Source organism: Cervus elaphus, chromosome 1, assembly GCF_910594005.1.
Source record: "Cervus elaphus chromosome 1, mCerEla1.1, whole genome shotgun sequence".
Classification (NCBI taxonomy): domain Eukaryota; kingdom Metazoa; phylum Chordata; class Mammalia; order Artiodactyla; family Cervidae; genus Cervus; species Cervus elaphus.
In genome coordinates this window covers 56661183-56672444 of record NC_057815.1, presented here as the reverse complement: position 1 = coordinate 56672444, position 11262 = coordinate 56661183, and the positions used below count along the sequence as shown (strand labels likewise).

General features: G+C 45.5%; 1 protein-coding gene across 6 annotated transcripts in view; it reads right to left on the bottom strand.

Moving 5' to 3' along the window:
* Positions 1-3241: 3241 nt before the first annotated feature.
* SCUBE2 (signal peptide, CUB domain and EGF like domain containing 2) overlaps positions 3242-11262 on the bottom strand; it is a 69628-nt gene continuing 61607 nt past the window's right edge. For 4 of the 6 annotated variants that reach the window (XM_043903557.1, XM_043903539.1, XM_043903521.1 and 1 more), the window contains 3 exons: positions 10617-10769; positions 6420-6499; positions 3242-5509 (listed from right to left, as the gene is read on the bottom strand). In XM_043903557.1, coding sequence (XP_043759492.1) covers positions 5357-5509; positions 6420-6499; positions 10617-10769 — 386 coding nt within the window. In that variant the 3' untranslated portion in view covers positions 3242-5356. Of the gene's footprint in view, positions 5510-5627; positions 6143-6419; positions 6500-10616; positions 10770-11262 lie in introns of those variants that run through there. The other 2 variants (XM_043903529.1, XM_043903548.1) reach the window with 2 other exon arrangements.

The window sequence follows — 11262 nt, the reverse complement described above, 5'->3', positions numbered from 1 at the left end:
AGAGAGTCGGACATGACTAAGCGACTGAGCACACACACATGCACACACACAAAGATCAATAACTTCTTACCTAGTCATTAATCACTGGGACAGACAGAGAGAAGGAAATGATCTAAACAGACACATTCAACATGCAATCAATCCGTTATCAATCCACAGCCCTAGCCCCCAGCATCCCATTGGTAACATTTAGTCTTGAATTATGAGCATTTAAGCCCCCTTGTCATTTAAGCTTCAAGGCAGTGGGATGACTGAAACGCAGGTGGATCCCATTTATAATCACTAGGTGGCGCCTGTTCTAGGAATTGCAAAACGCCTCGTTCACCACTTGGAGCTGTGGTCAGCCTGGCCTGAGACCAACTGTCAAGCTCCTGCTGGGTAGGTAGACGAACTTGCCAGGGCCAGTGCTGCCAGCTTGGTTTAAGGAGCCAGTGCTCTGGGAGGGAACTGGATTCACAATTCCAATGATGAGCTCATCCTATCTAAAGTAGAAACTCCCTCCCACTACCTCCTCATTCTCTACATGTTCAACTCTTAAACTTTCTCTACAACAGTTATCACCCTTGACTTTACTATATGCATATTTTCTGTTTCCCCCAACTAGAATCTAAACTTCACAAGAGCATCTTGCCCACTACAGTATCACCAGCTTCTCGATACCTAATACTTTTTAAGCCCTCAGTAAACATGTATAAACGAATGAATGAGCAAACACATAACAAAGAATTATTAGAAACTAAGGTCTGTAGGCACATTCCACTAATGAGCTACTCTGAAAATCAAGTGATGATGAGTTATGACCATTGTTTATGGCAGATAGGTTTTATTCCACTAGAGCATCCTGCTTGTGAATTAGAGTGGTTTCACTTTCTAAATCTATATCAATCCTACTGTGTTCTCTGGAAAGTGATCCCTTCTAGGTAGTTATGTCTTTATAGCTGTCAATCATAGAGGCAGCCTTGTTGGGCTATCAGGGCCCTGAGGTTGGTCTCCTGTAGGCCAATCAGGACTGCCTGAAGGGAGAAGGAAGCAGAGTACCACAAATACCCAGGACACCCCTGAGCTGGGTTCACAAGCCCCTGGAGTAGAAGATGACACAGAGAAAAAGCAATACCACGACTTCTAATTTCTTCTGGATGGGCTGCTACTGGCCATGCCCGGGACCTGGGTTCAGAGTCAGTTGATGCCTTGCCTGAAAGAAGGCCCCAGGTGACAAGGTTCTCTTGACTTGGTAAGGAACTACTTTACTCGACCCCCACCCAATCCACATGCCTCCCAAACACTGACCAAGAGTGATGCAGACGGGTAAGGCTCCCAGCATCCATCCTGCTGTGTGAAAGGAAGTGGAGATACTGACAGCCCCAGTCAGAGGCATGTCTCCTGAGCTGAGGAGGTGATGGAGGCTGGGCTGGGTGTGGGAGCCCCCTGCCTCCCAGCAGGCTGCAGGAGTCTGCAGTGGAGGGCAGCAGGCAGCAGCCCTGGCTCATCTTCCTGCAAAGATCCACAAGTCTTCATGCTGGACAGCTGCTGCCTTCCCCAAGTTTCCACATGACAACTATAAAATCACCTGCAAACCTAAATCCAGTGAGTGCCTACAGACAACACACTTAATAGCTGCGAGGGTGATTCAGAGGAAGCAATTTTCCAAAGCGAAGATGATCATCTGTTTGTGTGAAGCAGCAAGCACTCTTTAATTAGCACTGGAAACTCAAGGGGAACGTGGCTGCAGCCACAAAAGCAGCACTTCAGTAAATGGCTCGAGAACAGTATCCACAGCTGGAGGGAAGGACGTGTTCAGACTCTTCTGCCACTCAGTTCTGAGAAGGCGGAGCTCAGCTCTGACCTCTTCCTGTTGACTTAATCAATGGCTCCTGTAAGTTCTGTCCCTGTGTCCACACGGGGACCCCCAGAATTCACAGTTGCCTTGTCTTATCTACATACTTTCCCCAGGTGACCTCAATCTGTCTTATCCTTTATCCTGTGACATTAAAATTCATATTCCAGCCCCAAGCTCTCCTGGGACTTCGCAGAACCAGGTGCCTATTTGAACTCTTTATTTGGTTACCTGATAGACATCTCATACTCAGAATGGTCGAAATTGAATTCTTGACCTTCTCTTCTTTTCCAGCATTGTATTGCATAATAAATCACTATGACTTAGTAATGATCATTGATTTTGCTCACAAACCTGTCATTTGGGTATGGTTCAGTGGGAACTGCCCAGCAAAGCATCAGCTGGAGAATCCATTTCTAAGGTGGCTCATTCCCCTAGCTGACAAGTTTTGCTAGCTGTCACCTGAGAGTCAGCTAGGCTATGGGGGTTGGGGGGGGGTGGTCCTCTTCACCAGCTGCTATGGCTTTCTCAAGGCACAGTGACTGAGGGCCCAGTAAGTTTCCCAAGGAGAGGAAGCAGATATTGCCAGTATCTTAAGTCCCAGGTCCAGAAACTGGTAAAATGTTACTTCTGCCATAGAGTATTGGTTCATCAGTCACAGATCCCAGATTCAAGGGGAGGGGTTAAAAGACCCTCAACTTTCCATGGAAGAAGCATCAGAGAATTTGTAGACAAGTTTTTGAACTGTCACATGTCCCAAACCTGCTCCTTCTGCAATCTTCATCTACCAGTTATTTGGGCAACTAGAATTCACCTTCAGTTGCTATCTTTCCCTTTCCTGTCCATCCAATCATCTGGAAGTTCTGGGGACTCTCTCCCAAAACATGTCCACAATCCTTCTGTTCTATCCTCTCCACTATGACTGCCTTAGCCCAGCCAGCCTCACCTCTCACTGGATGGCTGCTTGGTTGGTGGCAATAATTTGTTAACTGCTCTCTGCCTCCATGTCTGCTTTCTAAAACCTATTCTTCATATAGTAACCAGAGCTCTCTTTTAAAAACATCAATCAGATCACCCCACTTTTCTGTTTAAACCCCTTCCAAAAGTTTCACAACATATTTAGAATTAAACCCACACCCCTCATTCTGGATTCCAAAGCCCAGTGTGTTCTGGCCCTATCCAGTTTCCCAGCCTCATCTCATACCTCTTGACTTCTCACTAGTCTGTGATCCACACATGTGTTTATTCCTGCCTGGATAGCCTTTGCACATGACTTTCCTCTCTCTGGAATGTTCCTCCACCTGATCGGCCCACGGCTGATTCTTGCCATTTTTTTTCAGTTGAAATATCATTTACCCAGAAGGACCCTCACGATTCCCAAACCTAAAACAGCCACACCATCATCCGTTATATTAACCTATTTTAATTTTTAACATAGCACTTACTACAAGCTGATACTTTTCATGTTGATTTGTTCATTGTCTCCTCCTTCTAAATGGTAAGCTCTAAAATGACAAGACCTTGTCTGTCTTGTCACTGTGCAACCCTAAGGCAAAGAGGTGATATTAGTTAACTATTTATTGATTTAGCAGATAGTATGAGTAGCCCCCGCCCACCAGCCTTCCAACAGGACCACAGAGTCTCTCAGAGTGGTTGACGGGTATAGACAGGAAGCTGCATGAGGGCCTCAGTGGCTCGTGCATGGCCCAGCTCCTGGAGGATGTTTCACAGAGACCAGGTTCATGCAGCCTCCTTCCAACCCCCAGGTACTGCCATCAGCTGCCTTCTTATGAAATCAGCAGTACAGAACCAGACAGTCCTGAGCATATAGTTACTAACATGCTTGGACAGAATGGTGCAGTTCAGCTCACCCCATCGGTCAGGTCACTAACTCATGTTATATTACACTGAATTTTCATCTTATAGTCAGACTCAGAAATGTAGGCCAAGTTCCAGCATTATAAATTCCAAGGACTTGTATTAATGATACCTTTAAAAGTGAAGATATTCAAGTTTTTCACGAGAGACTTAGAAAAGGGTATTTAGGACCATTCAGATAAATTAAAAAACTTTGGTTAAGGGCTTTTAAAAAATCAATATTGCTTATAGGTTAAAAAAATCACTGAGGTAAAAAGTTAATTCAATAATGAAATAACCTTCACTTTCTTCAGAAATATTTGTTGATCATTTTTTTGGTACTTTGGTGTAGAGAACTGATTGTGTGTGGAGTTAGTTTGTTACTGAAATAAAACACTGTGGTTGCCTGTAGGCAACCCTTTCATTAGGGAAATGGCAGCTTGTGTGATAGAATTTTTTTATTCACTGTAATAAGATTTTTGCCTGTGGAGTTTGGTTTTTAAAAATTCAATAGTATTGAAAAATCAGATTCCTGTGGGAGAAAATGATTGTGAGGTCCCACTGTGTTGACTGAAAGTGAGACGATTCTGTGGTACTCAGAGGCTGGGATTAGCGTAACTGCTTCTGGCGGTGGTGTGACCATTAAGGGAGTGAGGCCACCCTGAGCGTGCGGCTCATGCCCTCGGAGACCAGCCGGTCTCTGAGCTTGGAGCGGGGCAAGGAAGGCAAACGTGACAGGCTGGGCCATACCACCTCCCACCTGGGCCTCCACCGCCCCGTGGTGGGAAGCCCAGGTGGAAGGAGGACCCTTGGCGGTACTGACTCAGGGTGTGTGAATCTCCTTTTCATGATGGATGGAGTCACATTCATCAGGAGATCACGTCGGATCTGCACTGTCCAGGCCCTACCTTGGTGCCCAGAAGAGCAGTGCCCTGAAGGCACAGCTGCAATTTTAAGAGAAGCACAGAACATTTGCTACGAGATGGAAACTGGCAACATGGAAGGTCATCGACAGGTCCACATGTCTGTGGAAGTGCTGAGTTTCTACCTTTTTATTTCTAATTCTTTCTGCTTTAAGTATTTTTTGGTGATCACTGCTTGGAATCCAAGCTTCTGGGATCAAATTTAAGTCACACAGACTGGAGAAGGCTGTGGAGAAAACCGGGTCCTTCCATGTCTTGGGCAGGGGGGAGGTGAGCGGTGTCTGGAGGGCTCCCCTTCCCTTCCTTCCCCCTTTCCTGGTCTGCCTGGTCAGAGCCAACACCTGAGTAAAGAGGGCTCCCTTAGGGAGGGCTATGCTGGAAGAAGCTGAGGTTTCAGACAAGGCAGCCCCCTCAAGGAGGAGTGAGGACCGAGAAGGACAGATGAGTCTCACCTAAGCTGACTGAAATTCAGCTCAGCCAGCCCTTGATGTGTCCAAGACAGCTGCCCACACCAATGAGAAGCAGGTAAGACTCAAACCCATTCTCTGTCCACATCTATAGTGCTGGGAAAGAAAAACCAAGTTCAATTTACCAAAATATCTGTATTATCTATAAAAATTGAACTCTAACCAGTCACTGCTACTAGAGGCAGCATTATCCGTCTATGCTGGCTGCAGAAGCATATGGCTGTGTCCTGCCAGCCCATAGGCCGAACACTGTGTCAAGTGGCACGTGGGCAGACTTATTTGTAAGGCCTCAAAAACCTGGACACTTTGGAACGGAGTAATCGGATGAAGGATCGTGGAAACATTTCCCGGGACTCCTGGGCTGTGTACTTGAAATAGTTCTGGGGGTGGGCCAGGACATCAAACAGAGCCTTGATCAGTTTCTTATCCTAAAAAGAACAGAATTTTTGTTACTGGGCCAAAATATTTAAACATGATGACATTTTGCCAATGGAACTATAATGTCCCACTGTGAGATAGTAAGTTGATCAGCTGAAAAACACTTTGTGAAAATTGTTTCCTCTGATTTTTATCCTTTGTTCCAGTTTTTTTTTTTTCCCCAAGGATCTTTAAAAAGCACATATTAGTTTTATAACAGAAAACTTAATACATAAAAAACTGTTTTTCTAAACCACATGATAACTTTGGAATTTGGGGAATATTTATAGGGTTAGTGATGTGGCAAGTGTTTATTTATACTTATAAATATCTGAAAGCTGGTGAACTTCAGGCTTGAAGGATGAACAAGGAGCTAAGACTCTTTAACTATTTGGAGAATAAACATGAAAACATGATTTGCTGCTGGCTTGGATTTATGATAAACAAGTTTCCCACTGCTCTTCCTCACATTCCTAGATTAAAAAATACAACTTTACTTGACAACACTAAAAACAACTTCCCTGGTGACTCAGTGGTAAAGAACCCACCTGCCAACGCAGGAGACGTGGGTTCCATCCCTGGGTTGGGAAGCTCCCCTGGGAAAGGAAATGGCAACCCAGTCCAGTATTCTTGCCTGGAAAATGCTGTGGACAGAGGAGACTGGTGGGGCTACAGTCCATGGGGTCGCAAAAGATTCGGACACGACTTAGCGACTAAACAACACAACAAACATTCTACAACACTAAAAGCAATTCCCTGTTGTTGTTGTTGTTGTTTTTTAAAGAAACTAAGTCTGGTGAAGATACAACACTGCCCTCAGCCCAGAGCAGGCTCAGTGTCTGAAAGGCAGCAACGTGGTGGGAGAGGAAACTTTCCTCTGTGGCATGGGTAACTGCCAGGCCCACCTAGGTACATACTCACCTTAAGTATTTCCTGATGGTTCTCAGATGCATAAAGCCTGCCATCTCGAACTATGTCTTCAATGAGCTCCTGGTAGTCCTCTGTTTGAAAAAAGGACATATTTTTCATTGCTATGGTTTAGTTATTTCCAAGCTCACTCTTTTCTTTAATTGTTCAAATAATGTTCTGAGAAATGCCCTTTCTGCAACTGAGACAGGCTGGGACCTGGGACCCTGTGCAGCAGTGCTGCGATGCTTGCACCTAGACACACCACTCCTGGAACAAAATACAAAGAAACTGAATGGGACAAAAAATAACGGCATGCATATTCAGCTGGGGCAAACTCTGGACCCCAAAGATACAAGGAGACCAAAAAACCCAACCGCCACTTTTGAAGAGCCTGGAGCAAAAGCAGGGTACTGCTCATGCCCCTGCATACACCACCACTAAAGGGGTGGGCAAAACACCTAAGCCACCCCTCCAGCCTGACCCCTGGACACATCCCTACCCTTACCTCATATAAGGAACAAGCTTGCACCCTCTCGGGGAGCAGGGAGCAGTGAGCAAGCAATCAAGGGAAACTGTTTGTGCTCCCTCCCCTGGCCACTGCAGCCGGGCCCCAGTAAAGCCTTGCCTGAATTTCTTGTCTGGCCTCTAGGAATGATTGGGGAAGGCCAAGAACCCTGGTGGGTAACACAGCTGCCGTGAGAACAATGACCCCTCTGATACTAAGAAGCCAATCAGAGACTCCCACAGACTCTCCCCCACCTCCTGTCACCCACCAGCACCTGTACACCCTCTCTTGTTCCTTTTCCCTCGGATGAAACCTCAGAGCATCCAGCCAAGGCTCCTCCCTCCACTTTGCTCACCAGCTCCCTCTTCTCTTACCAAATCAAGGGCGTTATTCCTGTCATTCTGCCCTTCCTTTCCTATGTTATGACTTTTCTCTCTCTGCTAGTCTTTCATATCAGCATAACAAACATGCTGTTGTGTCTCTAGTTTTTTGCTTTTTTAAAAACCTTCTCTTGACCTCCTTTCTCCCTCCAGCTTCCATTCCATGTCTTTGCTCCCCTTCGTAGCAAAACTCCTTGAAAAGAATTGTCAGCAATCACTGCCTCCAATTCTACTCTTTTCTTTCTCTCTCAAACCCATTCCAGTCAACAGTGGCCCCCACCACTCCCCCAAAACGGCTTGTTGGGGTCCCCAGTGACCTTCACGTCGCTAAATCCGAAAGCTCAATTCTCAGTCATCATCCTCCTTGATGCAGTAGCATTTCAAAGTCTAGCCTATTTTCTACAGTCATAATTCAAATCAAGCATATGCAAGACACAATCTCTTTAAAATTCCAGGCAGAAAAAAAGTGCCTCTTTGTATGCATATCATGTGCAACAAAACCAAACAAATCATAAGAACATCACTGGAACTGTGTGGGAGGAGTTCTCAAAAAAGTTTCCCCTAGTCAAGTGATGGGAAATGGAAATTCATAGGATAATACTCATAATTACTAATTGAATACATGTTTGTACAATTCTCTGGTCCTCTGTTCATTTGGTCTCTTTCTTCTTATCCTTTAATTTTAGTGAATACAAAATCTATAAAATATGAACAAGGGTACATTTTTCTTTTAATCTTGAATTCCTCTGCTGCAGAGTTTCTACCTCAGAGAATTAGCCCCCTTCTGATGAGGAGTTTACCATTAGGAATGCCTGTCACTATGCTGGAGAGCTGTCTGCCACTATCCCAAATGCTTCCAGGTCACCGTCTTTTTTAAAATTCTTATTTATTTATTTGGCTCCACCAGGTCTGAGTTGCAGCATGTGATATCTAGTTCTCTGATCAGGGATTGAACCTGGGAGCCCTAGGTTGGGAGCACAGAGCCTTAACCATTTGACCATTAGGGAAGTCCTCAAAAGCACCATCTTTGTTTTTTTTTTTTTTTAATCTTTCCTCTGCTTTTAAGAATGACTGTCTCCTCACTTGCTCCAGTTGTCATGGAAAAGCACTCCAGTGTTGTAGGAAAGAACTCAGGAGCCGCAAAGGCCCTGCAACTTTGTCCTCCTGTGTCCTCGGGCGCTTACTTAAATCTCTAAGCCAGAGCGGCCTCATCTATAAATCAGGAAAGAGATTCAGTTGCATCTACTGCCTGGGCAGCTGGGAGGAATGTGCCGGGTCAAGGGCACTTGGCACTGGTCCTCCTAAGTTCGGCACACGTTAGCACAGCTGTGGCCCTCCTGCTTCTCCAGGCCAGTGGGCTAGTCTGTAGCAGCCTCGGCTGCCCCTTCTCAATGCAACTGCTGTTCTTCTGGGTTTACAACCAGATATCAGATTTGTCTGAAATATACGTTGAGAAAAAATATTAAATAGGCTCTGGTGAGGACCTAAGAGGCTTCTGCAAGGCCAAAGCAGCATTTTTCAACTATTTTCTGCTGTGACATGCCAGATCCATTCTCATGAGCCTAACCAGAGTTGTATGTAATTTTCTCCGGTTCAAGTGACAACTCTTTATTTGAATTTTTTTAATTAAAAAAGCAAGATGTTTTCATGTGTCACAGAGTTGAGAACAGCCTGAACTAAAGTGTGTGAGCTCTGGTGACATTTGTTTTGGCTTCTCCGTGGTTTTTGGGTGCCTTCCTCATCCCAGATGGGGGCGGTTGTGGGCTGGCTGCCTGTGGGGAGAGGAGGTATTCTGTCTCCTGGCAGAGCCACGTGTGTCCACCTAGGAGTCTGATGCTGAGATCCCTTGTCTTGGTTTCTGACATGTTTCAGACACCAGGATGATGATTTTATCACATGCTAGAAATAAACTTTATGAGGTGTTCTTAGGAACTCCATAGAATACTGTTTTTCCAAAACACCAACTTTTCGTACTTGTCTGCCTGAATACCTTCAGTGGCTCCCTATAAGATTAGGTCTACCCTTCTGAGCTTGGCACTTGAGTCTCGTCATAGCCTAAGTCTGCCTCCTACTACTCTCATCTCTCACTGCTGAGCCCCATGCACCCTACCAATTGGCCAAATCATCAGTCCCCAACATGCCAAGTACTCCATTATTTCACCTATGTCATTTCCTTTTCCTGAATGTTCTTCCTGCCACTTACAAGAAAACTTATAAGTTCTTTTGACTCTAACCTCTTGAGACTTTGTTTTATTCTCTCCAAAAACCCATGCAAAGTGAACTGCAACCCCTTCTCTGTCCTCACACAGAGCCTTGTGCATGCCCTGTTGTAGCATCTATGATACCATATACATTTTATGACTGTCACTAACCACATTGTCTCCAGCACTTCATTCAATACCTGGCATAGTAGATGCTCATTAAATATTTGTTGCATGGATGAATGAATAAGTTCATGATGAATAGATGACTCTTCCCCCACTAGGTTATCAGTCCCTCCAGGACAGAATCTAGTTCATTTTGTGTTCCTAGTAAATGTTTGTCATACAAGTCTCAGAACTAGATAGGGCCCCAGGGCTCATATCGGCCACCCCTTCATTTAACAAGAAGAAAGTAAAACCAGAGGTCATCTAACTTGCCCAAAGTTAAACAGCAAGTTAGTGGTAGAGACAAGACCAGAACTCAAGTCTTTTTCCCCATCCTTAGGATTCCATATATTGGAGAAGGAAATGGCAGCCCACTCCAGTACTCTTGCCTGGAAAATCTCCTGGGCAGCGGAGCCTGGTAGGCTGCAGTCCATGGGGTCGCGGAGAGTCAGACACGACTGAGTGACTTCACTTTCACTTTCAGGATTCCATATAAGAAAAGCCACAATCATAAGAAGTTAATATTTGCTGAGCATTTACTATGTGCCAGGCACCAAACCAAGTTCTTTATGGATTATCTCACTGAACTCTCACATTAAGTCTAATGATTATCTATCTCCATCTACATATTAAGAAAATGAAGCCTAGAGTTGGTAGCATCAGAAAGTCACAAAACAGATAATACCCAACCTGCCTAACTCCAACGCCCACATTCCACCCCATCAAGTTATGTTCACTTTTATTTTCTTTCAAACATCTTTTCATGCCTGTAGTTAGTGTCCCCAGATGCCTGCTTAGAAACTGGCACTTGTGAGTCAGCAATGTCCTGTCTCCATAACCTGCCTGCCTTGCTGAGCACGTGTGCTTGTCAGCACTCCACCAGCTGGCCCAGAGTGGGTTCTGTTCAGACCAGAGCTGCTCCTTACACATGTTGCAGCCTGAGCTTCACAGTGCTCACCATCGTACGTCACGTATGGGACCTGGAACCCTCTGGCGCTGTTCCCCTCATTGGACTTAAACTGAATCCACAGCCTCTTGGATCTGGAGGTGAAGGCGATGGGGCGTTCATAGGTCTGGCAGGTTTCATATGTTGTCACAGAATTGGATGAAGCTGCCAAGGGAAGTTGGAGGGGATGGGGTTCAAGTCACCACGGAGCCTGCAGACAATGTACACTCATCTTTTCAGATACTCATGCCACAGAACAAGTCATGTGCAAGGGTTCTTCAGGACCAGTGGAGTCCTCAGAAGGGACTGGAAATCTAGTACTGGATACCTAGTGGATGCAGTTGGTGACGGTGGGCCCCAGGGGCAGCTCACTGCAAGGCCCCTGGCTGCCAAACAGCAGCAGCTAAGGCTGCAGCAGTCATGCAGGAGCTGAGTTAGGGCCCTCACATTCTAGAGCCAACCTGCTGTAACCTAGTGATAATCACCACCATTGGCTGCATGCTTCCTAGGACCAGGCAGTGTGCTCTGCACTTTATGGACTTCATCTCACTTAACCCTGCCCTCCCCCAAACAAGAGGAGGTTGGTGCAGTGGTTCCCTCACTTATAGAGAGATTAAGTATATGGATCACACAGGGTCACACAGCCAGCATGTGGAAA